At 50.6% G+C, this 25,588-nt stretch overlaps 13 protein-coding genes across 13 annotated transcripts; 6 read left to right on the forward strand and 7 right to left on the reverse strand.

Moving 5' to 3' along the window:
* Nucleotides 1-266: 266 nt before the first annotated feature.
* Nucleotides 267-714, reverse strand: NUU61_003473 (uncharacterized protein; the record flags this gene model as incomplete). The annotated part of the gene is made up of 2 exons (XM_056654055.1): nt 267-416; nt 469-714. The coding sequence occupies 2 exons, from the start codon at nt 712-714 to the stop codon at nt 267-269; spliced, it is 396 nt and encodes a 131-aa protein (XP_056512082.1).
* Nucleotides 715-1,478: 764 nt separating this feature from the next.
* On the reverse strand, nt 1,479-2,924 carry NUU61_003474 (HAD-superfamily hydrolase; the record flags this gene model as incomplete). Its single annotated transcript, XM_056654056.1, has 1 exon — nt 1,479-2,924. The coding sequence occupies one exon, from the start codon at nt 2,922-2,924 to the stop codon at nt 1,479-1,481; it is 1,446 nt and encodes a 481-aa protein (XP_056512083.1).
* Nucleotides 2,925-3,810: 886 nt separating this feature from the next.
* On the forward strand, nt 3,811-4,637 carry NUU61_003475 (uncharacterized protein; the record flags this gene model as incomplete). Its single annotated transcript, XM_056654057.1, has 2 exons — nt 3,811-3,960; nt 4,248-4,637. The coding sequence occupies 2 exons, from the start codon at nt 3,811-3,813 to the stop codon at nt 4,635-4,637; spliced, it is 540 nt and encodes a 179-aa protein (XP_056512084.1).
* A 200-nt stretch (nt 4,638-4,837) lies between these two features.
* Nucleotides 4,838-5,481, forward strand: NUU61_003476 (uncharacterized protein; the record flags this gene model as incomplete). The annotated part of the gene is made up of 2 exons (XM_056654058.1): nt 4,838-5,050; nt 5,308-5,481. The coding sequence occupies 2 exons, from the start codon at nt 4,838-4,840 to the stop codon at nt 5,479-5,481; spliced, it is 387 nt and encodes a 128-aa protein (XP_056512085.1).
* A 301-nt stretch (nt 5,482-5,782) lies between these two features.
* Nucleotides 5,783-6,757, reverse strand: NUU61_003477 (5'/3'-nucleotidase SurE; the record flags this gene model as incomplete). The annotated part of the gene is made up of 2 exons (XM_056654059.1): nt 5,783-6,510; nt 6,574-6,757. The coding sequence occupies 2 exons, from the start codon at nt 6,755-6,757 to the stop codon at nt 5,783-5,785; spliced, it is 912 nt and encodes a 303-aa protein (XP_056512086.1).
* Nucleotides 6,758-7,589: 832 nt separating this feature from the next.
* Nucleotides 7,590-8,081, reverse strand: NUU61_003478 (uncharacterized protein; the record flags this gene model as incomplete). Its single annotated transcript, XM_056654060.1, has 1 exon — nt 7,590-8,081. The coding sequence occupies one exon, from the start codon at nt 8,079-8,081 to the stop codon at nt 7,590-7,592; it is 492 nt and encodes a 163-aa protein (XP_056512087.1).
* Nucleotides 8,082-10,637: 2,556 nt separating this feature from the next.
* NUU61_003479 (sugar porter family MFS transporter) lies at nt 10,638-12,850 on the forward strand (the record flags this gene model as incomplete). Its single annotated transcript, XM_056654061.1, has 8 exons — nt 10,638-10,915; nt 10,974-11,026; nt 11,091-11,154; nt 11,203-11,574; nt 11,630-11,701; nt 11,766-12,033; nt 12,085-12,423; nt 12,515-12,850. The coding sequence occupies 8 exons, from the start codon at nt 10,638-10,640 to the stop codon at nt 12,848-12,850; spliced, it is 1,782 nt and encodes a 593-aa protein (XP_056512088.1).
* A 799-nt stretch (nt 12,851-13,649) lies between these two features.
* NUU61_003480 (D-mandelate dehydrogenase-like dehydrogenase) lies at nt 13,650-14,760 on the forward strand (the record flags this gene model as incomplete). The annotated part of the gene is made up of 2 exons (XM_056654062.1): nt 13,650-13,956; nt 14,015-14,760. 2 exons carry the CDS (start codon nt 13,650-13,652, stop codon nt 14,758-14,760), a joined length of 1,053 nt encoding a protein of 350 aa, XP_056512089.1.
* Nucleotides 14,761-15,497: 737 nt separating this feature from the next.
* On the forward strand, nt 15,498-17,098 carry NUU61_003481 (glutathione synthetase; the record flags this gene model as incomplete). Its single annotated transcript, XM_056654063.1, has 2 exons — nt 15,498-16,371; nt 16,449-17,098. 2 exons carry the CDS (start codon nt 15,498-15,500, stop codon nt 17,096-17,098), a joined length of 1,524 nt encoding a protein of 507 aa, XP_056512090.1.
* Nucleotides 17,099-17,490: 392 nt separating this feature from the next.
* NUU61_003482 (amidohydrolase) lies at nt 17,491-19,192 on the reverse strand (the record flags this gene model as incomplete). Its single annotated transcript, XM_056654064.1, has 5 exons — nt 17,491-17,882; nt 17,935-18,220; nt 18,284-18,499; nt 18,555-18,941; nt 19,130-19,192. 5 exons carry the CDS (start codon nt 19,190-19,192, stop codon nt 17,491-17,493), a joined length of 1,344 nt encoding a protein of 447 aa, XP_056512091.1.
* A 148-nt stretch (nt 19,193-19,340) lies between these two features.
* On the reverse strand, nt 19,341-20,441 carry NUU61_003483 (glycoside hydrolase family 88/105 protein; the record flags this gene model as incomplete). The annotated part of the gene is made up of 1 exon (XM_056654065.1): nt 19,341-20,441. The coding sequence occupies one exon, from the start codon at nt 20,439-20,441 to the stop codon at nt 19,341-19,343; it is 1,101 nt and encodes a 366-aa protein (XP_056512092.1).
* A 629-nt stretch (nt 20,442-21,070) lies between these two features.
* NUU61_003484 (uncharacterized protein) lies at nt 21,071-22,933 on the forward strand (the record flags this gene model as incomplete). Its single annotated transcript, XM_056654066.1, has 6 exons — nt 21,071-21,463; nt 21,521-21,798; nt 21,851-22,031; nt 22,087-22,370; nt 22,421-22,632; nt 22,692-22,933. The coding sequence occupies 6 exons, from the start codon at nt 21,071-21,073 to the stop codon at nt 22,931-22,933; spliced, it is 1,590 nt and encodes a 529-aa protein (XP_056512093.1).
* Nucleotides 22,934-23,174: 241 nt separating this feature from the next.
* NUU61_003485 (uncharacterized protein) lies at nt 23,175-25,508 on the reverse strand (the record flags this gene model as incomplete). The annotated part of the gene is made up of 6 exons (XM_056654067.1): nt 23,175-23,946; nt 24,221-24,536; nt 24,624-24,763; nt 24,825-24,986; nt 25,037-25,199; nt 25,259-25,508. The coding sequence occupies 6 exons, from the start codon at nt 25,506-25,508 to the stop codon at nt 23,175-23,177; spliced, it is 1,803 nt and encodes a 600-aa protein (XP_056512094.1).
* Nucleotides 25,509-25,588: the final 80 nt, after the last annotated feature.

Below are 25,588 nucleotides of genomic sequence, written 5' to 3' on the forward strand. Positions count from 1 at the left end.
CCAGAGATATTGTTCTTTCCTCCTACGGCGCTTTTCTTCACAACAAAAAACAAAATGGATGGGTGAGATGGTTGACAGGTTTACCTTTCTACAAATGAGGATCACTGATCTTTTGAATTAGGTCCCTAAAGCCGATTCGGTCATGGAGGTCCAAGAGGACTTCTCAATCAAGAACACCCTTTTGCCAATGCAGGGAGGTATCAGACTACCTGGTAGGTTAGCCAGCAAGTCTTCTCAACAATCTAGCTCTACTAACGCACGCAACACTAGGCTTCTTTGACATCGGGGTCTGCCTGGATGCGGAAAAAGCAATTGACAACATCAACAACCATAATTATTGGAAGGGTGTCCCTTGCAAGGATCCTCAAGACGCCAAAATGTCTGTCGCTGAAAAACCATTCTGGCTGGGGGAGTGGCTGGTGCACTGTTCATTTCACCAAAGTTCAAAAGAAAGAGGGAGACCTGAACCCTGTTGGTGTGTATCAGATGGGTGTCACCCTCTTGGACCATAACGAGAAAATCATTGCCCATGCCCCAGAGCAGCCGGTGGACTGGGCAATCGATATTTTCAACGAGACTTCCAAGCTCGGTGGTGACTTTGTTGTCGCTGTGGGCAACGATGGTGACGACGCCCACGTCGAGTTCTGGCACAAAGACCTCTATTGGAAGAGCGACAGCAAAGACCATCAATGCAGCTTTGGTAAATTCGACCATGGAAGAGCCGAGGGAACCTGTGGCTGGCTGTGCGATCCTTCGCCCGCAAAGGCCAATCCCCCTACACCCGTGAATGGTGGAAGTGTGCCAGCCTGGATGGGGAATTCCAAAGGGAGGTACCACCATGACCCATTTCAATATACCCGGGGTATCGACCTACAAACACGGAACGTGTAGCATTCACATCTACCAGTTCCAGCAGAATGTCAATGGCCAGGACGACTTTCATAACCCCGGTGGCTATTCGATGTCGCTGGCTATCTGGGACGATGGTGGCAATTTTATTGCCTACACCCCACAGTCCCACGGAACACTTGGCGCAAAAGGGCCACTTGAATGGACTGTGTACTGTCACCAGGACGGTGGCTACGGGGCGCAGGCATGGTCTATGTACAGCAAATTTGGGAACAACCACCGGACGATGAGACACAGTTTCGACTGCTAAGTGTGGCACGTCCAGTGGAAATAACGGGTCCAAAGTGGATTTGTTTCAGCATTCGAGTTTCTTCTCTATTGTTCTACAGGCAAGAAATGTAGAAATTCCGGTCAATGCCGATTGTTTAAATTGCGTAAGATCCAACGCGTGGAAGACTCTATCGATGCCCTGAAAGCCAGAAACCCTTGAAATTGAGATGCGACAGATGTGAAATTCAAAACTCAAAGCACGGTCTAGTGCGAGTGAAGGGGGAATAGCATGATATAAATCCAAAAAACATGACTGCATAAGACATATCAGAAAATTCTTTTCTCTTCGCCGAGAGCTTTTATTCAATAGCCGAGGAGGATTCGCCGTGGGTGACGGGGTTGATCTTGGGGTTCCATTTAAGCTTGAAGTCCTCGCCAAGCTCTTTGCGGATGGCAGCTTTAACGGCCCCAAGGACATTGTCAAACACACCGAAGTTGGCGGGGTTGTCACGGTCGTTCGTGCCCTCCTTGCCCTGGAAGACACCAGTGCGGACCAGACATGTGTTCCAACCGTACAAATTCCCGCCGATGATGTCCGATTGCGGGTTGTCACCGACCATGTAGATGTGTTCGGGTAGACTTCGCTCGTTATGAATTTCCTCCATCCAAGATCGGATCACCTCGTCGGCACAGACATAGGTAGCCCGCTCGGGCTTACCATAGACGACACGCTCGAGGTCGGCACCTGTAAGGGCCTTGTACTGCGCCTCAATGGAGATACGGAAAGCACCAAGGTTGAGACGGGGCGGGCCTTTGTGCTCAGTAGGGCATAAGAGGTCACCCTGCGAAAAGTAGATCGGGATGTGGTTTGCAGCGGGGTCATCGTCGCGGGTCAAGAGTTGACCATTCTTCGCGAGTAAAAGGTCAATGATGATCTGGAAGTCGGTGGAGGCATCGCGCGACTCTGCGAAAACCAGGATAGCGTCGAAGTTGACCTTGGAGAAGTCGCGGGGCTTGGCTTCGGCACGCTCCTCCTCGGTAAAGTGGCGACACGGGGAAATAGTAGGATCCCAGGCCAGGATATCCTTGGGGTGTACCACGTTCTTGAATCCATAGGCTTCTGCGACTTCGCGAACTTTGAAACCCTCGCCACCACAGACAAGCACAGTGTCATAGTACTCGGCAAGAGCCTGCATGGGGGTGTGCGACTGAATGAACTGGTCGGTAGAAATAGGATGCTCGAGGACCTCTGTAAGCTGCGCACAGCGCGCTTCCTCCGTTTTCCCGCCACCGTTGGTCAAAAGAATGTAAGGGAACTTGATCCCAAGCTCGTTGTCGCCATTGAGAATTGTGAGGGCAGTCTTCGCCTCCTCAATGGGTTCGTTGCCGTGTGCCAGCACACCGTCGATGTCAAACGCGAACGCCATGTTCTTGACAGCGGCCACCTTCTCCTTTGACATATCCTGCACCTGGGACGCAAGGACATCGCGTGCACCCAGTCTGGGCTTGCCAGCCGAGGAGAGTCGCGACACGCGCGGGGATCGTGGGATCGGCAGAGATGTGCCAAACGAGTTGCGGGATCCCCGGCGGTCCTTCATGGAGGGCGACATGCTAAGATGGTGCATGAGAGCAGAGGTACCGCTGATAGAGCTGCGCGTGGCAGGGATCTCAACCGTGTTGCCATGTTCGGAGGGAATGGCCTGGGCTGCAGGATGATCGTGCGAGCGAGCGGGCTGCGCATCGCTTGCACGGGGATCCTGAGGAGCAGGCTCGACCGCAAAGTCGGCGTCGTCGAAGCGAGGCATTCTGTGTGTGGGTGGAGGGGGAGGTAAGAGTTCAACGGGTCGTGTGTGGAATTGATGTGGATAAAATCGAAGCTACTTGCAAACTTCGACTTCCACGGAAAACTAAATCTTGAACCAGCAAGAGGCAAAGAAGAGGATGCTACCATAAGTTATACTTACGGACCGCTGATCGATTCCCCTAAGCAGCAATACCGACTATGGGTCCTCGGTGCTGGACCCAGAATCCTCCAAAGTTACTCTATCACCAATACTTCGTCTATCTCGACTGCAAAAAAGGCGAAGAAGTGGATAGCGGTATGGCCATCGCCGACAATGACGTGAATCGCGTGTCGCTGTGCATCGACATTGTCAAAGATAAGCAGTAGATCTCAACATCAAAGACCGCAAGGCCAATGAAAGTGCGAGAGCGAGGGCCGTGGTGACAACTGTTTCCGGAGATATGTGCCTCTTACCCACAAGCTCCCAGACAACGTTTGAGGGCCAACGAATGACGTATCCCGCAGCCGCATATCGCCATTTTCCAGGGTTGCATTCCGGGATCATTGAGACGGCCAGACGGTTCGAACGCATGCAGATTGAGGGAGATCTTCCGTGACGGACGGGATGTCAATCTCGACCCGACCGGTCCTCGGTCAACCTTCCTACGGCTCAACCCGAATCATTTTCTTTTCTTTACAAAATCGCTTCGTTTCAGCGCGAGAACCGTGGCGAAGAAATGACTGGAAGTATCACCGGAAAGGCAGGTTGAGACGCTCCCAGCTCTCACCGGGACGTCTCTGGTGAGCCATTGGCTCTAGCCCATAGATTTTATATGGAGACGGGGGGCTTTTTTGCGGGTCTCGCGGACGACGATTCTCCGGGCGGGTTGTATCATAGTAATGGCGACATGTCGTCGGTGATATTCCGCGGATTACCCATTGCGGGACACCCGAAAATCTGCAAAATGGTGGATTCAGATCCACCGGTGACGACGGGGGGCGTACCGGGTCGCGCAAATATGGGGAATCCGGAGACCTTCGGACAGAGACGGGAGCACGTGATGCCCAGTATCGGGCGAGAACCGGCATGACGTCATCCAGCCTCGGCTATGCTTCTTGTTGCTTTCGTCTCTTCCCTTATAAGGCTGAGATTGGTGCTTTGCGCCAATACTAGTGATCGCTACAGTAATCGTTGCCGAGCAGAGCTGGTTTCTTTTTCCGAGCCACTCAACCATTCAAGAGAACAGACACTAACCCGATATATAAGCACGTGATTAGCTATCTTAAGAACTGACACTCCCACGTTTATCAGCGTAGTGTTATGGATCAATAGAGGCCCAAATAGCAAAGCAACCTTGAATTGTGGACTCGTGCTTTGACTTTGTTCCTGATTCTCTCTCCAGCGTACTGGCTCGACTACGGGACTAGCTTCACCCAATCCTCCCTCCAGTGGCGTTTCCCTCTCGCCTTCCAGGCCGTTTTCGCCATCTTCTTGGTACTGCAAGTGATTGGACTGCCTGAGACTCCTCGCTGGCTGATGAAGAATGACCGATATGATGAAGCGCGGGAAGTGGTAGCGGCCATCAACGATGCCTCACCGAACGACGAAGAAGTTATTCAGAGCCTCGCGGATATTGACAAGGCCGTCCAAGAGGATGTCCAAGGCCAGGGTCTGAGCTGGCGAGAGTTTTTTTTACCCATGGAAAGCTGCAGAACTGGCGACGGCTGTTGCTGATCATCTTTATTGAGATCATGCAACAATTCACCGGCTCCAACATGATGTAAGTTACTCTCAACCCTGCACTGGTCATAGCTGACACGAGCAGAAACTATGATGTGCCAACGGTATATCAAAGCGCAATGCATATGCCATGAAATATGTCGCTGATCCTTGCCGGGTGCACCTCGCTCGCCTAGGCCCTGCCCCTTTTCATGATGGATCGTTTTGGTTGCCGTGTGCTACTCATGGTGTCCGCTGCGGGCTTATCGCTGTGTTTCATCATGGTTGCCATGTTGCTGTCCTTCGGCCAGCTTCAAACTGCGTATGGCGCAACAGCATTTATATTTCTTTTCCAAATCTTCTACGGTCTGGGCTGGCTACCCGTTTCCTTGGTTCTATCCATCGGAAATCAGCACAACACATTTACGGTCTAAAAGCGCCGCCATAGCCTCGGCATTTAACTGGCTGTCAGTGTTTGCCGTGGTCAAGATCACTCCCATTGCTATTAGTGAGTTGTCATCTCCATGACTCACAATAATTCGTCCCGTGTTTTATCTGGGAGCTTTGTTGCAAGTAGGCGACGGAAACTGACAAGAATCTAGACAATATCAATTGGCGCGTATTTATTATCTTTGCTGTGCTTAACTTTCTTTGGATTCCTGCCATTTTCTTCTTCTAACCCGAGACCAAGAGCCTTGAACTCGAAGATGTTAACTTGATCTTCGCCAAGGGCGGCTTCACTGGCGGGGTCTTTTCCTCTCGAGGTCGAACAGTGGTTCCACACCAGCATGCACAGGAAACGGAGATAGGTGCTAAGCAGGAAACAGACATCATTGAATATGTCCAGCGGCAATCATAAGCGCCGGTATGATACACCGGTTGCTCAATTGGGGTACATAGGCAGATGGAAAGCTCGAATAGCAGATCCAAGTCAAACTGATTTCCTGGAGTCCTGTTCAAGGAACCTTTTCATGGAATCTTCTACTAAAGGAAATAGTACATAAGCCCTTGACATGATCGTACTCTGATTTAGCATCTTCGTGGCTAGAAAAGCTATTGAATGGGGCACTGGATCATAGTGCTGCAGTCCTGGATGATGGAGGACTTGTATGACCCAGAAGCATTCATCGATTTCTAGCGTCATCGTCATATCAACCTAATTACGGGAGACAAGTCAAGAACTTGCCTAGCTTCTTCAAGACGGCTTCCTGCGTCGTCGCATTGGCATCGTTCTTGGTACCCGCCATCCCGACCGATACACTTGCGTAACAGCCCGAGTGGAGGATGACTTCGAGCTCGCTTGGTAGTCGGGAACTGCCACAGGTAGTCACATCGTCTGGTGTAATGACGGGTATGGCGGCGTGGATACGGGACAGGACAAAGGCGAAGTCGCTCGGGCGGTTGCATTCCAACTTGGATACCGAGGGAAAGTTGACATTCAGCCAGACATCTTTGGGCAAATACGGCTTGCCCGCAGAAACCACACGGTTAGTGAGGGTAGCCGCGAGGTCCGCGTAGACCTTGCTGTAGTGCGGCAGGGTTGCGCTGGTATTCCATGCCGTCTGGGAACCACTCCTCCCCGAGAAGGCGATGGCAGGGATGCCGGCAGTGTGCGCAGCGTAGACCGCAGCACCCGCGGTGCCCGAGAAAGAGACAGCAAGGCCCAAGTTAGAGCCAACGTTGGGCCCGGCGACTGCCATGTCGGGCGCACCGCCAAAGAGCTGCGGCCCTCGCGTGTCAATGCCATGTTTGATTGATGTGACCGGGTACGAGTTGACGTAGTTGAGCCGGGGCTCCGAGGCGTTGTATCCCACCGCAGGACTGCCTGCTGGACAACTGTTGAATTGACACGGCTCAGTGAGTTTAGTGGGGGTCTTCTGAGAGGAGCCTGTCACGCCAAGGAGAAGATTAGTGACTCGGGATCAAGGGGGAGAGATGTGCGATCGCATACCAGTGCCGCTCTGGTTCTCAGCGGGCGCAGACACCACGACCGAATGGCCGGCTTCAACCAACGAATTGAACAGAGCGCGGATGTTAGCCTCGGCCCAGCCATCGTCGTTGGACGAGACGATGTTAATCGCCCTGGCAGACGCCGCAAGGGCAAGAGACGCCGCGAAAGCAAGAGACACTTTCATGGTTGCTGGGGTGCAAGAAGGCAGGCTCAGAGACACTCTCGTTCACCGGCCCATTCGTTTGATTGATGTACGGTTGACTCGGTCTGCTCTCGGCAACGATGTCGGCATCAGACGCCGATTCCCTTGATTTGGCCCCCAGTGGAGCTCGCATCCACCACAGAAACCATCACATACATTATTGTTTCTCCTCATTGCACATTGCGAATCTCACTCTCTTCCTGTAATGAAGACTATTCTTTCGTGCCGGTTAATCCTTTCGAGAAGAAGTTGAGATTTCTTCGACGCATTGACTTCCACCTCCCAGGGCCCCTGGACTTCCTCGCTGAAACTCCCCAGCTGCTAAGCTTCGTTGCGAAGTGAGTCTAAAGTGAGTAACGCGGAAAGACTGAGACCTTGGCGGATCTAGGGGAGTCTTGCATTGGGTTATCAAAACGCGAATTCATCGCGGAGTGTTGTAAGCCCGTTCTAGATTGAGGATCAGAACTCGATTCTTAATTTGTTATTCAGGGTATCCTTTCCAGCTTCGTATGGTCACAAAGGTTACACGCCGAGTCCTGCTAAGAAAAAGCGAAGGAAAGATTGTGAGAGAACAGGCTCACGGTAAACCGAGCTTGCCCAGGGTCAGACATTTTACCTGGAGTTGGCATAGGTCGACTATAGTGGGCGGCTAATACTAACTATCTATTCTGTTTGTGTTTGTTATATGATAAATAGGCTCATATCTAACATGACACATATAAACAAAGTACATGAATTAGACAAACGTGAAGGGGAAGACAACAACATAAAAACAGGAACCCATATATTAATATCCTCTATTATCATCCCACCTTCAAGTGTGGAAGATATACCATTGGAGTGTCCAGCTACTTCCGCTATCACCTGAGCATCCCACAAGGCCGTGTCCACCGACCTTGTCATTGTCCACGAAGTTGTCAAGCGCAAAGTTGACAAAATCAACAGCGTCGTGGCCATTGACATGCGCGTACCAGGTATCAAGGTTGACGTCCCCACCATCGAGTTTCGCTGTTTTACCGTCGTACTTCTCGATCCCAACACCACATGACCCGTGTGTCGCAATTGTGTGGTGCGGTGCACTAAACCTCGTGGTTTTGTCCTGATTGATCTCATCGATCAAGCCTTGGCAATCTTCGAGGTTAGGAGAGGCCCCCGAGACCTCCGGCTGGAAGTCGTACGTCGGGTCGCAGGCTCTTCCGTCCCGTCTTTGCAAAGGAGAGAGTTCGTTGCGTGTTTGAAGTTCAGGGGTTGGCGCGGCAATCGCCGGGGCAAGGAGAAGAGCAAGGGCGGTAGCACTGAGCTTCATTTTGACAGTTGGAACGATAGCACTTTGGGAAAGGTAATGTTTCTTTGAGTGGAAGACTTTGCAAGATTATTCCAGTCATCCTAGGGAAGGTTTGCCTTTATATACTATTTTGCGTGAGCTATCATCCTACGAGGCTGCGAGCCACGCCGGAGGCCTGCTACGCTATTATTTAATCTTACTGTCCTGAGTCATACAAAGGAGTGAAGGCCGCGCAAGCTCGGCCCGAAGCTGTTTCTATCTATAACTAGAGGACATATTCGGCAAGTCTACTGTACATGTTAAGAACCGAAGGAGTCGAAGGAGTCAAAGGAATTGAAGGAATTGAAGGAGTTGAAGGAGTTGAAGGAGTTGAAGGAGTCAAATAAGGGGAAGAAGGCGGGGGGTAAGCAGTGAAATCCATACCAGTGTACCCCTATTCCAACCACTACAGGCGCACTCCACACGGCAGCAAATAGCGGCACTCACGAGAAAAATGGTATAAGCCATATATTATTTTTGACCACTTTACTCTCCACCTACCATATATCATCTCTTTACCTCTATATTGTAGACCGCTATTAGCCAAGGCTGTTCATCTGAGGCTGGGGCGTACGCTCAGCCTTGTCATCGATGAGCTGGAGGCAAGATCGTCGAGGTCTCGGATGATGATAAACCCCCTTTCGCGGGAACCGTCCTCCCGTAGCCTCGTCAAGGCGAAGTATACATAGCTATCAAGAATAGAAAGTTAAAAGTGTCGAACTGACGAATCAGGTGATTTACCCTAATATCAATACTGCGAGCAGATGCATAAATCAGTCCTCATCTCTCCAAATTCTACCATACAAATGCTATATATAGGCACCCAAAACCTTGCTTAACTTACCTTATTCGGACTTGGTGCGTTGCTCATTCATCTGGCCGATCGGCCTCAGCATCTGCCTTGATAGTATGGCGGCATGCTGGTCGACAAAAAGTAGCGAATTAATGGGCTTAAAAACGTAGCATACTACTTGCGAGATATTGAAGAACAAAAGGAAAATACAAGATTATTACTATATACCTGAATATTCATGGTATGAAGAAAGAAAACCAAATACTAAATATACATTAAAGAAAAAGAGATATAATATTAAATTATTCTATATAAACAGAGGACCAAACCCTAAGAATTAATCTATAAGATCTAATATTCATTGTTTAGCATGCTTTAAAAATACATACTCTATTTTCTTTCACTTTCTTGCACCTTTCCACGTTCAGACTTTGCTCCAAGAACCGCTCTCATTAGCAGATGCTCCCGCAGCCTTGTAAGCATTGTTAGGTGATCGGTCCGGCTGTGTCCCAGATTCAGGTATAAAAAAAGGACTAATCTGGCGCAACTGGCTATTGTGAAGAGCGTTCAAAGAACTCGGCAACTATCCGGGTGCGACTTGTTTTGACCAAAGGAAACCAGCATTTTGGTTCTGAGGTCGTCCCTCTTCCCCATCTTGATACAACATTCTCTGACTTCACACCTTCAATTGGACGCCGATCTCGACAGATTTCATCTAATCGACGCCCTCTTCATCGAAAGTCCATTGATTCAGATCCATTTTATCGCGTCCCACACTCACACTTACATCGCTCTTGAAGCCCGCATGCCAAGGTCTGTCAGTTTTGCTGTCAGTTCTGCTGAAAGCAAATCACAACAAAGCGATATTCAAGGTTTTTGCAAGGACACCAAGGCGATAGATCAGAAGAAAAGGCCAACCAATTTCAAAATACGATTTGCAGATCCCAACTTTCGATGTTTTTGGGGTCCCTGGGTAGCTTTCAGTCTTGCAGTCGGTGTGGTTTGACTCGTTTACACAGCGCTCGAGTCTTCAAGCCACATTACCCGTTGGCGCAAGAGGGTTGTTGATCGATCTCGGCGCCGAGACACTCTGTCGTGGCAGGCCAAGACCTGGCTCGAGATTGGCATTCGTCGCTGGCACGGGAGCACTTTCCAACGCGAAGAGTGCTAGTAGGCAAAGCAAAAAGCACGTATGGGGAATTTCAGTTCTGTAAGAGATGTTTTAGCGTTTATTTCTGTTGCCTCGCCACGATATAACCTCGTCGAGTTTCAGCGCCAAGCAGGGCCGGACAGAGGCACGAGCGATATACTTCCCTTCCATTGGAACCGGACACTGACACATCCCTTGGCGGATGAATCACAAAGCTCGGTGTGAGGAGCGGCGGGGCACAATCACAGGCATGATACTCATTTGGCTCGGCGAAGGGGCGGAAAATGAATCAGTACTGGGATTCTACATTCTACAGTCGCCCCAAGACTTCCAAGACTTGCCGAGCGTCTGTGGCCGAGGGAGCCCACGCAAAAAAAGATATTGCCTCTCTCAGGCGCCCGATTGCCCGAGTCTCTTGGCCTGGGGAAGGCTCAATCTTCTGGGGTTGAGGGGACACACGCCGAGCCTGGAGTGCATCGCAGCCGCAGTACAAAAGGCTCCTCTTCACTGTTTCTTTTTCTTTCTTGACTGTAAGGCTTTCTTCCTTCCTTTTCCCTTTCTCATCATCAACCCTGGATAATCTCCAACTTCAATCATGGAGAAGGATGATCACTTTTCCTCGGAGAAGCTCGACGTACTCGATGCCGGGATGAATTTGAAAGAGCATGCTCAGCTTGAAGCTCACGACAAGCTGCGGAATCCTCTTATGGGACTCAGTAAGGAGGAGCTGTTTGCCGACGTGGAAACATTTGCCAGAGACCATCAGCTGGAGCCCATCTTAGAGGATCTGCAAAAGGGTGCTCTGGTGGCCAGAGATCCCAAATCTTTCGAATCACTCGAAGAGCTTTCCGAAAGTGAGAAAGAGCTATTCCGGTAGGTGCTATGGCTTCTTGTCCGGGCTGGCACGAATGTCCATGCTGATCATCTCCAGGCGAGAGACCACTCATCGCTATCACCAACCAGCTATGCTGTTCTTCATGACAGGTAGGCGAATAAAGCTGCGTAACCCTACCTAAGTCCACCAGCTTACTGACTCAATCCTTTTCAGGTCTGTGTGCTGGGTCTGCGATTGTCCAAGGAATGGACCAAACTGCCGTCAACGGTGCCCAAGAGTACGTATATTTGAGATTTTCATGGCTTCCATCGACTGACCCAAGCAGGTACTACTTCGCTGAATTTGGGGTCACAGACCGTTCTCTCCAGGGCTTTCTCAACGGAGCACCCTATCTTTGCTCTGCTTTGGTTGGTTCGTGGACAACTGCGCCCCTGAATCGCTGGTTTGGACGACGAGGTTGCATCTTTATATCGTGCCTGATTTCCTTCGCCGCCTCGTTTTGGATGGCAGCTGCCCACACTTGGTGGAACCTTCTTCTGGGTCGCTTTTTGCTCGGTTTCGCAGTTGGTGCTAAATCTACAACGACTCCTGTCTATGGGGCCGAATGCTCTCCAGCCAACATACGCGGGTCGCTGGTGATGATGTGGCAAATGTGGACGGCATTCGGAATCATGCTTGGGTTCATTGCCTCAGTGGCGTAAGTATCACTTTTCGGTATCAAATGTGTATCACTCTTATCCATCTTTTCCCAGATTCATGGATGTCAAACATGCGACTATCCCGGGGTTAAACTGGCGCTTGATGCTTGGGTCTACGGCAATCCCGTAAGTGACATTTACTTTTCTTTTGATATTCAATGGGCGGTCATACGCTGACCTCTCGCACGAGACCTATGATTGTTTGTATTATGGTTTACTTCTGCCCCGAGTCGCCTCGCTGGTACATGACTCGAGGCAACTATCAGAAAGCGTACAACGCCCTTTGTCGGCTACGATCCACTCCACTCCAGGCAGCTAGGGACCTTTACTACATCCACTCTGCCCTGACTTCAGAAGAGAAGCTTCGTGAAGGAAAGAATTTGTTGCGTGAGCTGTTCACCGTGCCCCGCAATCGCCGCGGCCTTCAGTCAGCATTCTTTGTGATGTTTATGCAACAGGTCTGTCGAGTCATTCTTTCACTTTCCACTCAACTACTAATCCCAACCTAGTTCTGCGGTGTAAATGCGATTATGTATTACTCTTCCTCAATGTTTCGCAATGCGGGCTTCGATCTCCGCACGGCGTTGATTACTTCGCTCGGCTGTGGTATCACGAACTGGCTATTTGCAATCCCGGCTGTCTACACTATTGATACCTTCGGGCGACGCAATCTCTTGCTTGTCACGTTCCCACTTATGGCATTATTCCATCTTTTGACAGGCTTTTCTTTCTGGATTGAAAATAACGTGGCCAAAACCGCCTGCGTGGCAACGTTCATCTACCTCTTCATGATCGTATACTCTCCTGGAGCGGGCCCGGTACCCTTTACCTACTCGGCAGAAGCATTTGTATGTCTTGATTTCCTTTTCTGTTTTCTTATGGCCTCCTCCCATCCCCTCGATGATGGATCAAGCTAATCCTTTTTTTTGAATCGATTAGCCGCTGTATGTCCGTGATATCGGCATGTCATTTGCAACCGCAACAACGTGGCTTTTCAACTTCATCATTTCTTTCACGTGGCCTGAAATCAATGAGAAATTTACCCCTCAGGGGGGATTTGCCTACTACGCGGCATGGAACGTGTTCGGATGGATCGTTTGCTACTTCTGCCTGCCGGAGACAAAAGCTCTCTCACTAGAGGAGCTTGATCAAGTCTTCTCTATCCCAACTCGCCGCCATGCCAGCCATTACTGGGCAATGCTTCCTTGGTACTTGAGGAAATATTTCCTACGTCAGGACGTTGGGCCCCAACGACAGCTTTATGACTACGAGTAAAAGAGCTGGATGCAAACGACTTGATAAGAGAATTCGTTTATCTGAGGGGATGATTGACTACTTTATCGCTGCCTATTTCCTGCCATCGAACATTTCTATCAGGTCCCATATCATGACTCTTTTCTTCTTCCTTATTGATGGTGTCAGCGAAGAGGTATTGTCTCTTTTTCTGCCTATGCCGAACTTCTGCTTGGGCAGTTGCTTGAAACTCTTGATGTAGTTCTCAAATCGATACTTGGTGCGCCAATAATAATTCAGTAAGATTTATAAGCCACGGGAATATGAGGATCGATACAGCTGCAGCTGTGGAAAAACAGTGGCATACAGGAGTTCACGATATCATGGAACCTGGTCGTTTTCACATCATCCATTGCGGGCAAGTAGATGCCTGCTGCCGAAGGAAGTGCGGAGATCAATGCGGGGGGAAAAATCAGCAGCTCTCACTGAACCAACGACTCTGATGTTACGATTGTAATATGAATTGCATGAATGGAGAAGACCGGATTCCGCATATCGGCTATTCACTCGGGCGCAAATCCCGACGAGTGCATCCCGCAAAACGGGCCGACGTAAACAGCGGGATGGGGATGCGCTCCACGCGGGCAAAGATCCACAAGTCGGTAAATGGATTTGCGATATTGGGGTTGTGTATAGCCGGGCTGGGCAGTAGTTCCATATTGCTGGAATCTACTAGTTAAAGAAAAAGTCAGTTCCTCCCTGCTTTTGTGGTATTTTCTGTTGTCTTTTCTTACATTAATCTGGTCCGCAAAAGCACTCTTTCTTGTATATCTTCAGCACAATGGCGAAACCCATCGTCCTCCAGTTGGGCGATGACATCCGTTGGAATCATGACACCTACAAAGAATTCCAATCCAAGTTCGACGTTCGACGCTCTTATAGCATGACCCGACCAGAATTCATTCGCGCACTCAAGGAGCGTCAGTTTGGCGATTTCTCCGCCATCTACCGACCATTTTGGAACACAGGCGGCGAGATGGGCAATTGGGACGAGGAATTGATCTCGCTGCTGCCACAATCATGCAAAATATATGCTAGTGCCGGCGCCGGTTTTGACTGGGTCGACGTAGCAGGTTTAGCTCGAAGAGGTAAGGGAATGACTATGCCTGGCAATGGGGAGATTCGATTCTGACTGTTTTCTTTCAGGTATCCTGTACTGCAACGCGGCTGCTGCTTGTACTGAATCAGTTGCCGATGCGGCGATCTGGCTCATCATCTCCACATTTCGACTCTTCTCCTGGTCTGCGGTGGCTGCTCGTTCGGGCGATGCCGGTCAGTTCACCGACGCCAATCGCAATCTCGCCCCCGTATCTCGGAACCCCAATGGGCACACCCTGGGGATCATTGGATTTGGTCAGATCGGTCGCAGGGTAGCCGAAAAAGCGTACCTGGCACTCGGAATGACGATTATCTACCACGACATCGTCCGGATACCTCTGGATATTGAACAGCGCACCGCCGCGACTTTCCACAAGGATATGGCGACTTTACTCGCGACATCAGACTGCGTTGTTGTTGCCACGCCTTTTAGTGGGTCGAAGCTTCTCGATAGATCTACATTGAGCAAGCTCAAGCAAGGGGCACGACTCGTGAACATCGCCAGAGGGAAGCTTTTGGATGAGCAAGCCCTAATCCAAGCGCTCCAGAGTGGCCATCTCTCCGCTGCTGGGTTGGACGTGCATGAGAACGAACCACATGTCAACCCGGAACTGATTCGAATGAAGAATGTGGAGTTGACCTCCCACAATGCCGGGGCGTCGTTGGATTCCCACATTGGATTCGAGCGCCTGGGCATGGCGAATATAACCGCCTTCCATGAAACTGGGAAGGCATTGACTGCCGTGAATCAGCATTTGATTCCCAAGGGACAATCTGGCAAGGAGAAGCTGTAGAGGCAGTGGGTGGTGAATGTGTACCGATTTATAAATCCAGGCATTCTGCCTATGATGTCAATCATCATTCGAGTACGTGTTTCTGTGCGTGAGATTTACGATTGGACTTATTCAACATGTAGATGTTTCAATCGAATTGAACCGTCCGCGGTGATGCACATTCTCTTGTTCAACGGGTGCACTTCGCAAGCAACGGAAAACCGAACCCGAGGTCAGTTGAGATAGAGTCCAGGGGCATTTCCAGCGAGCATCGATGGTTTAAAGTATGAGGACATGTGACTGGGGCCTTAATATAGTTCCCTCCTCTCCAATGACAAAGTAACATAAAAGAGGGATTCAATGTGGTTAAACCGGGGTAAGGGGAAATGGAAACAGGAGGAAGAAAAAAGGAGAAAAGACGGATGCAGAACACGAGAAATCAGATGGAATAGAATTCTGAAAGAACAATATAAAAAGCTAGAAAAGTCGTAGTGAAATGGTAGCTATGGTAATAGCTATTTATATACTCTCTTACACTCAGAAGGCCACTACTCTTTAATAAAATATAAGTCGAACCATAATAGTATAAATCTCATTATTACTCCCTGCTACGCCACAGCGAAGCGAGAGTCAGTGGCTTGTAGATAATGATGGGTTCCAATGAGTCGTAAACCATGTAGAGGCGGGTGGGTATGCCAGGTAGTTGAGGGGAACACCGCGACTTACGCACACTCGACTGGCAACTCCCAGCCAGGACGATGGATTCACCACATCAGTATCCACCCGAGTTCTCCGATGAGCACATCCTGGAACTGGTGGCGCAGATCAAGGATTGGCAGGTCAATCATGGCTTCCTGCTAAAACTCGTCCAGTCGGAGACAGAACACAGCGTCCTTTCTCATCCGGTGGGCGTCAGTGTCTTCCCCACACTCTTCCCGCGGTCGCTTTTCCACCGAGCATTAGATCTCCAACGAGTATATAACCAGCTATATTGTGCGATAGCCGAAGATGAACGGTGGCTCTTCAATGCCACCAAGGACCTGATCCCCGTGGATCCCCTGGCTGCCGCGCTGTGGCGCATTCACAATGAAGCCAAGAAGGCCGGCTTCGCTCAGGATGTTTCAGCCGGGATCTTTCGATCTGATTACATGCTTCACTGTCACGGGGATACCTCGCCCAGCTCCCTTACGTCACTTGCTGGGGTCACTTTGAAGCAGGTCGAGTTCAACGCATTTTCATGCGCAGGTGGCACTCATGCGAACAAAGCCGCGGATATGCATCGCTTCCTGGCCAAGAAGGGCGCGTACAGCCCTGGAAAACAGGATCAGCTGGGCGATTACTCTGTTGAAGCCTCCGCGCTTCCTCCCAATACTAATATTCAATCACTGGCATCTTGCCTGGCCTCGGCCCATGCGATCTACGGACCCCCCAAAAGCAGCCTGGCCAAGGAAACAGCGGTTTTGTTCATTGTGCAGCCAAACAACTTCAATATTGCAGACGAACGTCCCATTGAATACGCCTTATGGGATCGAGGCCAGCCCATTCCTACATATCGACTCGACTTCGGGCACGACGTACTTCAGCACACATGGCTGACCGATTGCCGAGAATTGCTCTTTCACCCCCCTGGCTGTCATCGGCCGCCCCCATTGAAATATCCGTCGTATATATGCGTGCCGGTTATGAAGCGGGCGAATATGACGCTACAGGCTGCGAAGCTCGCATTTTGCTTGAGAAGTCAGCCGCAATCAAATGTCCCACCGTCCTCTCTCATCTATCTACCTTCAAGAAGGTCCAGCAGGCTTTGACAGCACCCGGTGTCTTGGAACACTTTTTGTCCAGCGAAAATGCTGCTGCTATTCGGGGGACCTTTATCGCGCTTTATCCATTGGATGAGTCCAATGCTGGAATGCACGCCCGAAGCATTGCGTGCGACGAGCAACAGTCCGCTGACTATATCCTCAAGCCGTCGCGGGAAGGAGGCGGCCACAATATCTACAGTAATGAGATCCCCGACTTTCTGGCTCGGATTCCACAATCACAGCGGTCGTCGTATATTCTGATGGAACGTATCCGGTCACCATCCGTGGCAAATATCCTGATGGGGCCAGCTGGCATTGAAGGAGGTGAAGTCATCTCGGAGCTTGGCGTCTTTGGATGTTGTCTCTGGCGAAAAGAACCTGATTCTAGCCGTGGCTGTCAATTGCTAGAGAATCTTGCTGCTGGCTGGTCGTTCAAAACTAAACATGCCGACATCGACGAGATGAGCGTTGTTAAGGGATTTGGATGCTTCGACACTCCTTTGTTAGTTGACAAGCAGGAAAGTCGTGACGAAAGTTCTCAGAAAGATAGAGCTTGACACATTGAATGTGACTCAATAGTACGAATTATGCATGCATTTTCGGATCAACTACGGCACCTCGGTTCCCAAGGTTGTCTTCCACTGATTTTTGTGGTCCTCAAGTGTGTGTGGAAGAAGCCTGAGCTTGGCTAAGAATGCTTCAGATGTCGAGGTTTAGAATTCAGCCAGGCCCCGGCCATTGTCTACTATCCCAAGCCACCAGCTATATGACAGGGTGGTGTTAAGTATAGTGCTCAGGCTCATTGGGTCAACAGAGTAACTGGGGATGACATCACGCATCTTGACATCAACAACTCAAGGAATCCATAGACAATAACCATATCAGTAACCTGTGTGGTGCATATGAATGGCCACACGATCAGACCATATTCAACTTGTTATTGCCGTATTTATTCTACTGGCCATCGGCCTGTCATCTTGTTCTCCAGGCCTGCTCTGGCAAATACCTGCCGACTTCTCACTTTCGCTTCTTCGATGACATCTGTCTCATTCATTGTCAATAACTCAGCATTCTTGACCAACATCTTCCCATCGACTACCACGACATCCACCTCGCGCCCCGTGGCTGTATAGACAACCGCGCTGGCTGGATTAAGCCAGGGCTGAGTATGAATACCTCGCACATCAATCGCGACGAAATCTGCCTTCTTTCCAATCCCCAGGCTACCAATCCGGTCCTGCAGCCCGAGCGCTTTTGCACCATTGATCGTTGCCATCTCCAGAACAGACTCGGCTGGAACTGCAGTCGGATCATGGGAAATGCTTTTGTGCATGATTGCCGCTATTTTCATTTCCTGTAGCAGATCACAGGTATTGTTACAAGGTGCACGCACCATCTGTTCCCAGACCAATGTTGACCCCAGCTCGTTGAAGGTCTGGCATTTGGCAAATTCCCGAGGCCAACTTCGCCTTGGATGTGGGACAATGCGCGATATGGCCCCCCGAGGCAGACAGACGCTTGATATCGGAATCATCCAAATGGACCATGTGCACCAGAACTGTGGCCGGGGTCAGTAGCCCCACCGAGTCGCAGAATGACATAGGTGTGTGAGATATCGAGGCGAAGAAATCGCGGTCGGCCTTGACCTCGGCGCAATGCATGGTCACAGGAATCCCTTTCTCACGCGAGAGAGACGATCATTTCGATATATATCCCCCAGGAGTTCGTGCACCAAACCATACGCGGATACGGTCATTGGCTGCCCCATTCCACTTCTCCCACATCTTGAGAGTGCCGAGCAAGGAAGTTTCGCGGTTTTCGATTAGACCAGGATGCATGGCCCAGGCATTATCCTTTGCATAGTTGGCGATGTCCATGACAATCTTGCCCAAGCAACCTCGGATACCGCTTTCTTCTACTGCTCGACAAAGTCCATCAAAGCCGTAGCGGTCGGCGAACTATATCAGTGTTGGTAGGAAGGTCTTTTCCAATGTTTCGACGCTGAAAGCTCACCATACTCTCAAGAAAACAAGTGGTCCCCGACTTGAGCATCTCCCCAATACTCAACCGAGCTGCAGCATAGCCATCGGCTTCGGTAAAGTTGCCCTGTAGCACCCAGGTTCTTTCGCATAGCCAGGAAGCTAACTCCGGGTCGTCTGCCGTTCCACGGAGGAGGGTTTGCGCAGTATGCATATGGGTAGAGATCAGACCGGGGATAATGATTCGACCGGAAAGGTCATATTCCTTGTTGTCCGGGTAGCGTTCTTGGAGGGCAGCCGTCTTGCCGACATCTGCAATTCTGTACCCCTCGACCTGAATTGCCCCGCCTTTGATGATGCGACGGGAGTCGTCAACTGTGATAATCGTAGCGTTTGTATAGAGCATGATGGGTGGGTTAGCCTGCCAGGGTTTAGCGTTTGGCGGAGCCCTCTGCTTGCAATATATGCAGTTTCAATACTCGCGGAAGAGAGAGGTTGTACTTCAACTGGAATACTGAGATACCTCAGACTGGAGTCATGGTAAGTCCCATATATCTGGGAGACTTCACCCTTCACTTGATGTGACTGTCAAGTCAGAGACCGCCGAACCACGATGATCCGTGAGGGGAAGATGCACGCAAGATAAGATAACTCGGCTTTGACCAGCTTCATGTGGACGTAGCAGAGTTGGTGGAAATCTCCGATGATATGCAGATCCTGAGTATGATGGTTGACTATGAAAGCTCATTCCTATTGTGCCACCATAATCTATGCTAGTGACCCCTATGATGCACCAGACGGTAATCCCGGCTTTCTCCAACTAAAGATAGGTTCGAAGATACTCGCCAAGGGCCATGATGGCCATTGCCTGTCCATACGGCATAGAGGTGATCGGAACTTTCTTGTAAAACTCTAGCGAGTTGCCCATGCCCGTCCCGAAACTAGTGTTTTGTAGCTCTCCCGTCGTGTCGACATTTGCCATCACGGCCAAAATTGCTTTTTCCGCCACAGGCTGATACCGTGCACTGATATATCGCTTTCGGATGGCTTTCAGCATGCCATAAGCAAAGCCGGCGGTGGCAGATGCCTCGATGTACGAATCTGGGTGGTCGAGGAGAGTATGCCAAGCGCCAGAATCGGACTGGAGACGTTGGAGAGCCTCACACTGGGCATCCAGAGTTTCAATTAGATGAAGTCGGATCGGGTCGGTGGGCTCGAGGTCAAGTAACTCAATGAGCTCGGGGATCACGATCGTGACCCAGCTGTTGCCCCGCGCCCAGCGTGCATCTGTAAAGTTGTGTCCGCCATCCTCGAATGTCCAACCATGGTAGAAAAGACCCGTCCGTGTGTCTACGAGATATTTAATGTGCGTGAGGAACTGTTTCTTGGCCTCGGCGATGTACTCGGGGCGACCCAGCAGTTTCCCGATCTTGGCCAGCGGCATCACTGTCATCATCAAGGTGTCGTCCCACAGTTGTTGGCGATTCTCCGTCAGATAAGTGATATGCTGCATGCCTCCATAACGGGTTCGAGGAAGATCATGCATTGCCCACTCTGCCCAGGCTTCGAGCCAGGGCAGATATGTGACGTTGCCGGTCTTTTCGTACACGTAGGCCAAGGTCAGGAAGACTGCCATGGTATTGATGTTCTTGGTGGTGCCCTCGGCGAGCCTTGCGGCAAACCAATCTTCAATTGTCCGTAACAAGGCCGGGTCACCCGTCAGCTCGTAGTATTTCCAGATGCCATATAATCCAATCCCATGTGTCCACTCCCACCCATGCCAGGACTTGGTGTCAATGAGTCGGCCATCGGACAGGTGAAGAAGAAATCTTCCCGTCTCATCTTTGATATTGACGAGATTCTCGATCAAAAGATTTATCGCTTTGTGCACATCTGGGGCCGGGGGTTTTGTCGACGCCATGGTGAGAGTATCGGTCAGCCACCTGGACTTCCTTCTGACACACCGATTCCAATAAGAAAAGCGAAAAGTCCAGGTATCTTTTGTCGTGGCTCCCCGCTGTTAATAAAGGCCGCGCGAGACGAGAGTTGTTCCACGAATGGGACGGGCCGTGCTGGTGCCACTCCGCGTCCCCGCGCGGGCCCCGGTTGTTTCGGTGCATCTCAGCCCGAGATATACTCATGCACGACCACAAGGCAACTAAGCGAGGCCCATTACTGGAGCCGATGGTCAGATACCACTTCCTTCGGGTGATTGCTACCCCGGATTCCTCTGCAGACCAAACCCTCCATGGGGAAGACTCGCTGGGGATCCCACACCCCCGCCTTGCCAAGAAGCTGGGGAAAAACAAGCACCCCAGAGTCTCATCGCTGATCGGCTAATATGGTTTTCAGAAAATGTGAATGCACAGGGGGCGAGAGAATGCTAATATCAACCAATCTTTACCGGGAACTAGTCACCCGGCTGGTGGAATCCTTGTTTAGCATGTAGTCTGCCCGGGGAGTCCGTGCTCTGAATTCCCGGGGTATTATAAGACCAATTGATCCCCCAACTCTCCCTCAAGAGCCTTCCATCTGGTATAGGTCCTTGGCATGTATGGTCTCCCACCCTTCACCATGGCCTTCGATGAGCGCAAATCCCAACAGGGGATTGAAACGGATCCTGTACAGAATCGTTCTGTCGAGATGGAGGACCACAGCAAGAGGGATATCTCGCATGTCGAGCGCGTCCTATCACCGGATGACGATTTGAGGAAAGAGGACACGGACCACACCCTCGTCGACAAGGAGATTCAGATGTACGCTGCGCGCGGACAGGTAGAAGTTGACGAGGAAACCAATTCCCGGCTGAAGAAGATGATCGATCGCCGCATCTTGGTTATTATGATCTGCACATACTTTCTCCAGGCACTAGACAAGGGAACCATGTCCTTCGCTTCTATAATGGGGATCAAGAAAGATGGAGGCCTCGAGGATGGTCAGAAGGTTCGGGCCCCTATCCATGCGTGTAGTCCGGTTGATACTGACAATGATGTCGTGTAGTACTCCTGGTTGACGACATGTATCTATATCGCCGTGCTGATTGTCGAGTACCCAACCAACTGGATCATCCAGCGTGTTCCCATCGCCAAGTATCTCGGTATCAATATCTGTATCTGGGGAGGTATTCTGGCCATGCACGCTGCTTGCCATAATTTCACTGGCTTGGTAGTTGTTCGGACCTTGCTTGGAATATTCGAAGCCTGCTGCCAACCCATATTCGTGCTTCTGTCATCGATGTGGTATAAGCGTGAAGAGCAGGCGGCAACGGTCACATACTGGTAGGCCACTATCGTGAGCAATCGGTCTGGTCGTCACTCACTGTTGGTATAGGTACATGATGAACGGCGGACAGCAAATCGTCGGTGGTCTCCTGGCATACTGTTTCACACTGATCGGCCACGACAAGGTGATCAAGTCGTGGCAAGCACTTTTTCTGACGTACGGATGCTTCTCCGTGCTTTGGGGTCTGTTCGTCATCTGGTGGATGCCAGACTCGCCGATGCGCGCCAAAGTGTTTTAGCGAGGAAGACAAGCACCTGATGATTGAGCGACTGCGGTCCAATCAGACCGGTATCCAGAACAAAAAGTTCCGGTCTTATCAGATGTACGAGGCATTCCGCGATCCTCAACTGTGGTGCTATTGCAGCATTCAGATTTTCACAACACTCCCGACCAGTGGTCTTGGTGCGTTTGCCGGAATCATCATGACGAGCTTCGAGTTTTCCGTCTTGGAAAGCCAGTTGCTTGCCATGGTCCTTGGGTTTTATATTATCATCATTCTTCTGAGTTCTGCGTGGCTGGTGAAGAAGTTCCAGCAGAACTTGCTGGTGATGCTGGGATTCATCGTCCCGTAGGTGCTCCAGATATGTCGTAGTGGACTGGAGCTAACGTCTACCTCAGGTCTTTCATCGGAACTATTGTCCTGATGACTGTTGAGAATACCACGCTCGCCACCAAGGTCGGACTGCTGATCAGCTATTATATCACGCTGTCTTTCTGGTCCGCCCAGACTTTGTGTCTGTCCATGGTATCCCGCAATATTGCCGGGCAGACCAAGAAGGCCACCGTCGTAGCGGCAACATTCATCTCGTGGGCTGCAGGGAATGCCATTGGTGACACCGATTCTTCTAAAATCCTTGGTCTGATAAGTAGCGCTAACCACCAATCGTAGGTCCGCAAGTATTCCTCGACTGGGATGCGCCGCGATACCATATCGCGTGGAGTGTGCACCTCGCCTGCTACTCCTGTATGACTGTGGCGGTTACCTTCCTGCGCTTCTACCTCATTCGCCAGAACAAGAAGAAGGATGAGATCCTCGCCCAGGCCGGACTCAGCGCAGCGGATCCGAATCTCGTCCATGCTTTTGAGGACAAGACGGATCAGGAGAACTTGAACTTCCGGTATATTTATTAGGCCATGTATGTTTCATGCTTATTTAGTGGCACGGCATGAGTAATAGGTGTTGTGTCGCAATGTCCGGCCTTTTTCAGGCTATTCGAGCATGTTTCGTAGGACAGTAATCGATAATTGGCTAGAACCCCAAAATTTGGTATAGATTGGTAAAAGGCTGACACCCGGAGCTGCCAGTGTAGAAAGAAAGACACTTTTGTACTCATACAACTCGTGAGCAGAAGAAGGTCTTGCGTCGGATTCATTACCATCGATGATCAACTGGCCTCAGATGAGACGTGGGCTCATTGGGCAGCTTTTTAACCTGAATATTGCGCCGTCGAGCAGTTTCATAGACCAATTCACATGCTCGCCGCGCTGCGTGGAGCAAGTCCTCCGGTGCACAGCATTCCGTCTTGTCTTTGAAACCCGTGTCCGGCTCATATTGGAGATCCAAAACGAAGCCCATCGTTTCTAGATTTGGTAGAAATCCCGGTGATTCAAATGCATTCGGCCAATCGGCCCAATGTTCCGATTGGCAGAGCGACACTGGGCCACGAAAGTAGAACGAGGTCAGATTCGGTGGAAGGTACTTATGTAGCGTTGGAAGATAGGACGAGTCGTTAAAGATCTCCCCGACCGATAAGCGTAGGGTTTGCAAATTTTCCATGCGGCGTAAAATCTCGCGGAAGGCGTCTTCCGCAATGAATTGAAAGTCCAGTCCATGGGTAGAGCGAATGTGTAGGGTCTTGAGGATCTCGATCAAATGAGGCAACGCTGCACTCATGCCTATTAAAGTATCCACGGCGTCATCTTCTAGGATTTCCAAGGTCTCGAGATTGATGGAACGAGACGAGGGCGTGTCCTCCTCTATGCCGAGGACCATCGCATCTCGAGGGATGGAGTGGATTTGATCTTGAAGATGTTGCTGATGACTCTCCTCGGACTCTCGATGGGGACCTTGGACTTTGATGGTGAACGGGGTAATATTGGGGGCGATCGTTGACGCGTTTCTTTGAAGAGGACTGGCAGGAATTCTGCGATGAGATAAAACCCTGGTAGATGAACGAGCTTGATAGAGCCTGAGGAAATGTTTTGCGAGATCCACATCAGGGCGGAGTGTCGAGAGGAAGAACAGGGGGGTTACGGGGGTGTTTGTTGTGTTTTCCAATGCAGCCCAAAACACACAACACCGATGTCCTGCAGGTCTCAAAAGCTACACCCTTCCCTCCATTTTTCAGCAAGATATCCATTCTAGACTATATCCGGTTCTTTGCAAACTCCAGTTAAGCTCCTTTGGATCGGCCCCACTCCCGGTCAATCTCCCGCTCGGCGTCATACGAATAACACCACATCTGCGTTGCCGGGTCGCTCCACTGGTTCGGCGAGAAGGAAAATGGACGCCCTGCGACTTCAGGTTCCATGGCCTCATCTCGAGCACGCTGTCGTGGTCCATCGGCAAAATGCCACAATTTTCCGTTGAGCAGAGACGCCTCTTGCATTTTCTGTGCTCGATCGACGCGGACTCTCTCGCAGACCGAGAGAGCGTGCGGAATGTCCTCCCGACTTTGGATGTTTTTTAATGCTCGTGCGAGTGCAATTCCATCCTCGACGGCGATTGCAGCACCTGCATTCATAAGGAATCAGCTATAACCCCCGCGAAAGCCCCCAGCATCTCGTGAGTTGCCCTGGGTAGAATATCGAAATCACTCACCTTGAGACATATACGGAAGCATGGCATGGGCAGCGTCGCCCAATACAATGAGATTTCCGGATACCCACCGGTTCATAGTTGCCCCACTGAATAGGGGCCATTTAAGAGCTTTGTCGATCATTCCGATAATCCGAGTCAAACTGGTGTCATTCCATGGGTCAGTGAAAATGGCTCGATCCAAGGTTCCATTCATATACATACACCGGATCCCAGTCTTGAAATTCGTTCCGCATGTTTTGAAGCGTTTCCTCCGGGTTGAGATTCCATTGCGAGCTGTCGCCACTATCGGGGTGGGACAGAACCATGTTGAAGGACTTGCCTGCCCCGATCACGTAAGTCATGACATGTCGGTTGTCTCCCAGCCTATATTGTGACTCCAGTCAGCATTGTGATGAACATCGTTTGAGAAGCACTTCAGAGACCAAAGGTTGAATGCAGGTTTCTCCAGAAGCCATGATACTTCCGGATCACCTTGCATACGGTCGATGTCTACAACGGCCCGATAGGCTGCAAACCCTGTTCGTTGGGGCGGATGGTCGGCCCCAAGCACGACCTTTCGCGCGGTCGAATTCACCCCTATCGGAAATTGAGTCAGTAATAACCGAAAATGACTCGTGCTAGAGTCATTTTTTTACCATCTGCGGCGACAACCAAATCCGCAAAGACCTTCGAGTCATCGTCCAGGGTGATACTTGGTTCATCTACATCGTACGAAACCACCTTCGATGCCAGTCTGACTGTCACACCCAGATCCACGGCCAGGTCGTGCATCGCCTGGTGGAAATGGGCCCGATGGATCACCCAGTAAGGTGCGTCGAAGTTCTCCCGAAACTCGGGGTAAAGCCGGGTGTGGCCGATCACTTGTCCATTTTGCCAGCGACGCATCAGCACACTCTCGGGTTCTGTCACATACTTCTCGAGATACGGCCCCAGGCCCAGTTTGAGTAGCAGTCGAGTGGAATTGG

The sequence above is a fragment of the Penicillium alfredii genome, assembly GCF_028826965.1.
Source record: "Penicillium alfredii strain IBT 34128 chromosome Unknown utg000005l_segment0_segment0, whole genome shotgun sequence".
In the NCBI taxonomy this organism is placed as follows: Eukaryota; Fungi; Ascomycota; class Eurotiomycetes; order Eurotiales; family Aspergillaceae; genus Penicillium; species Penicillium alfredii.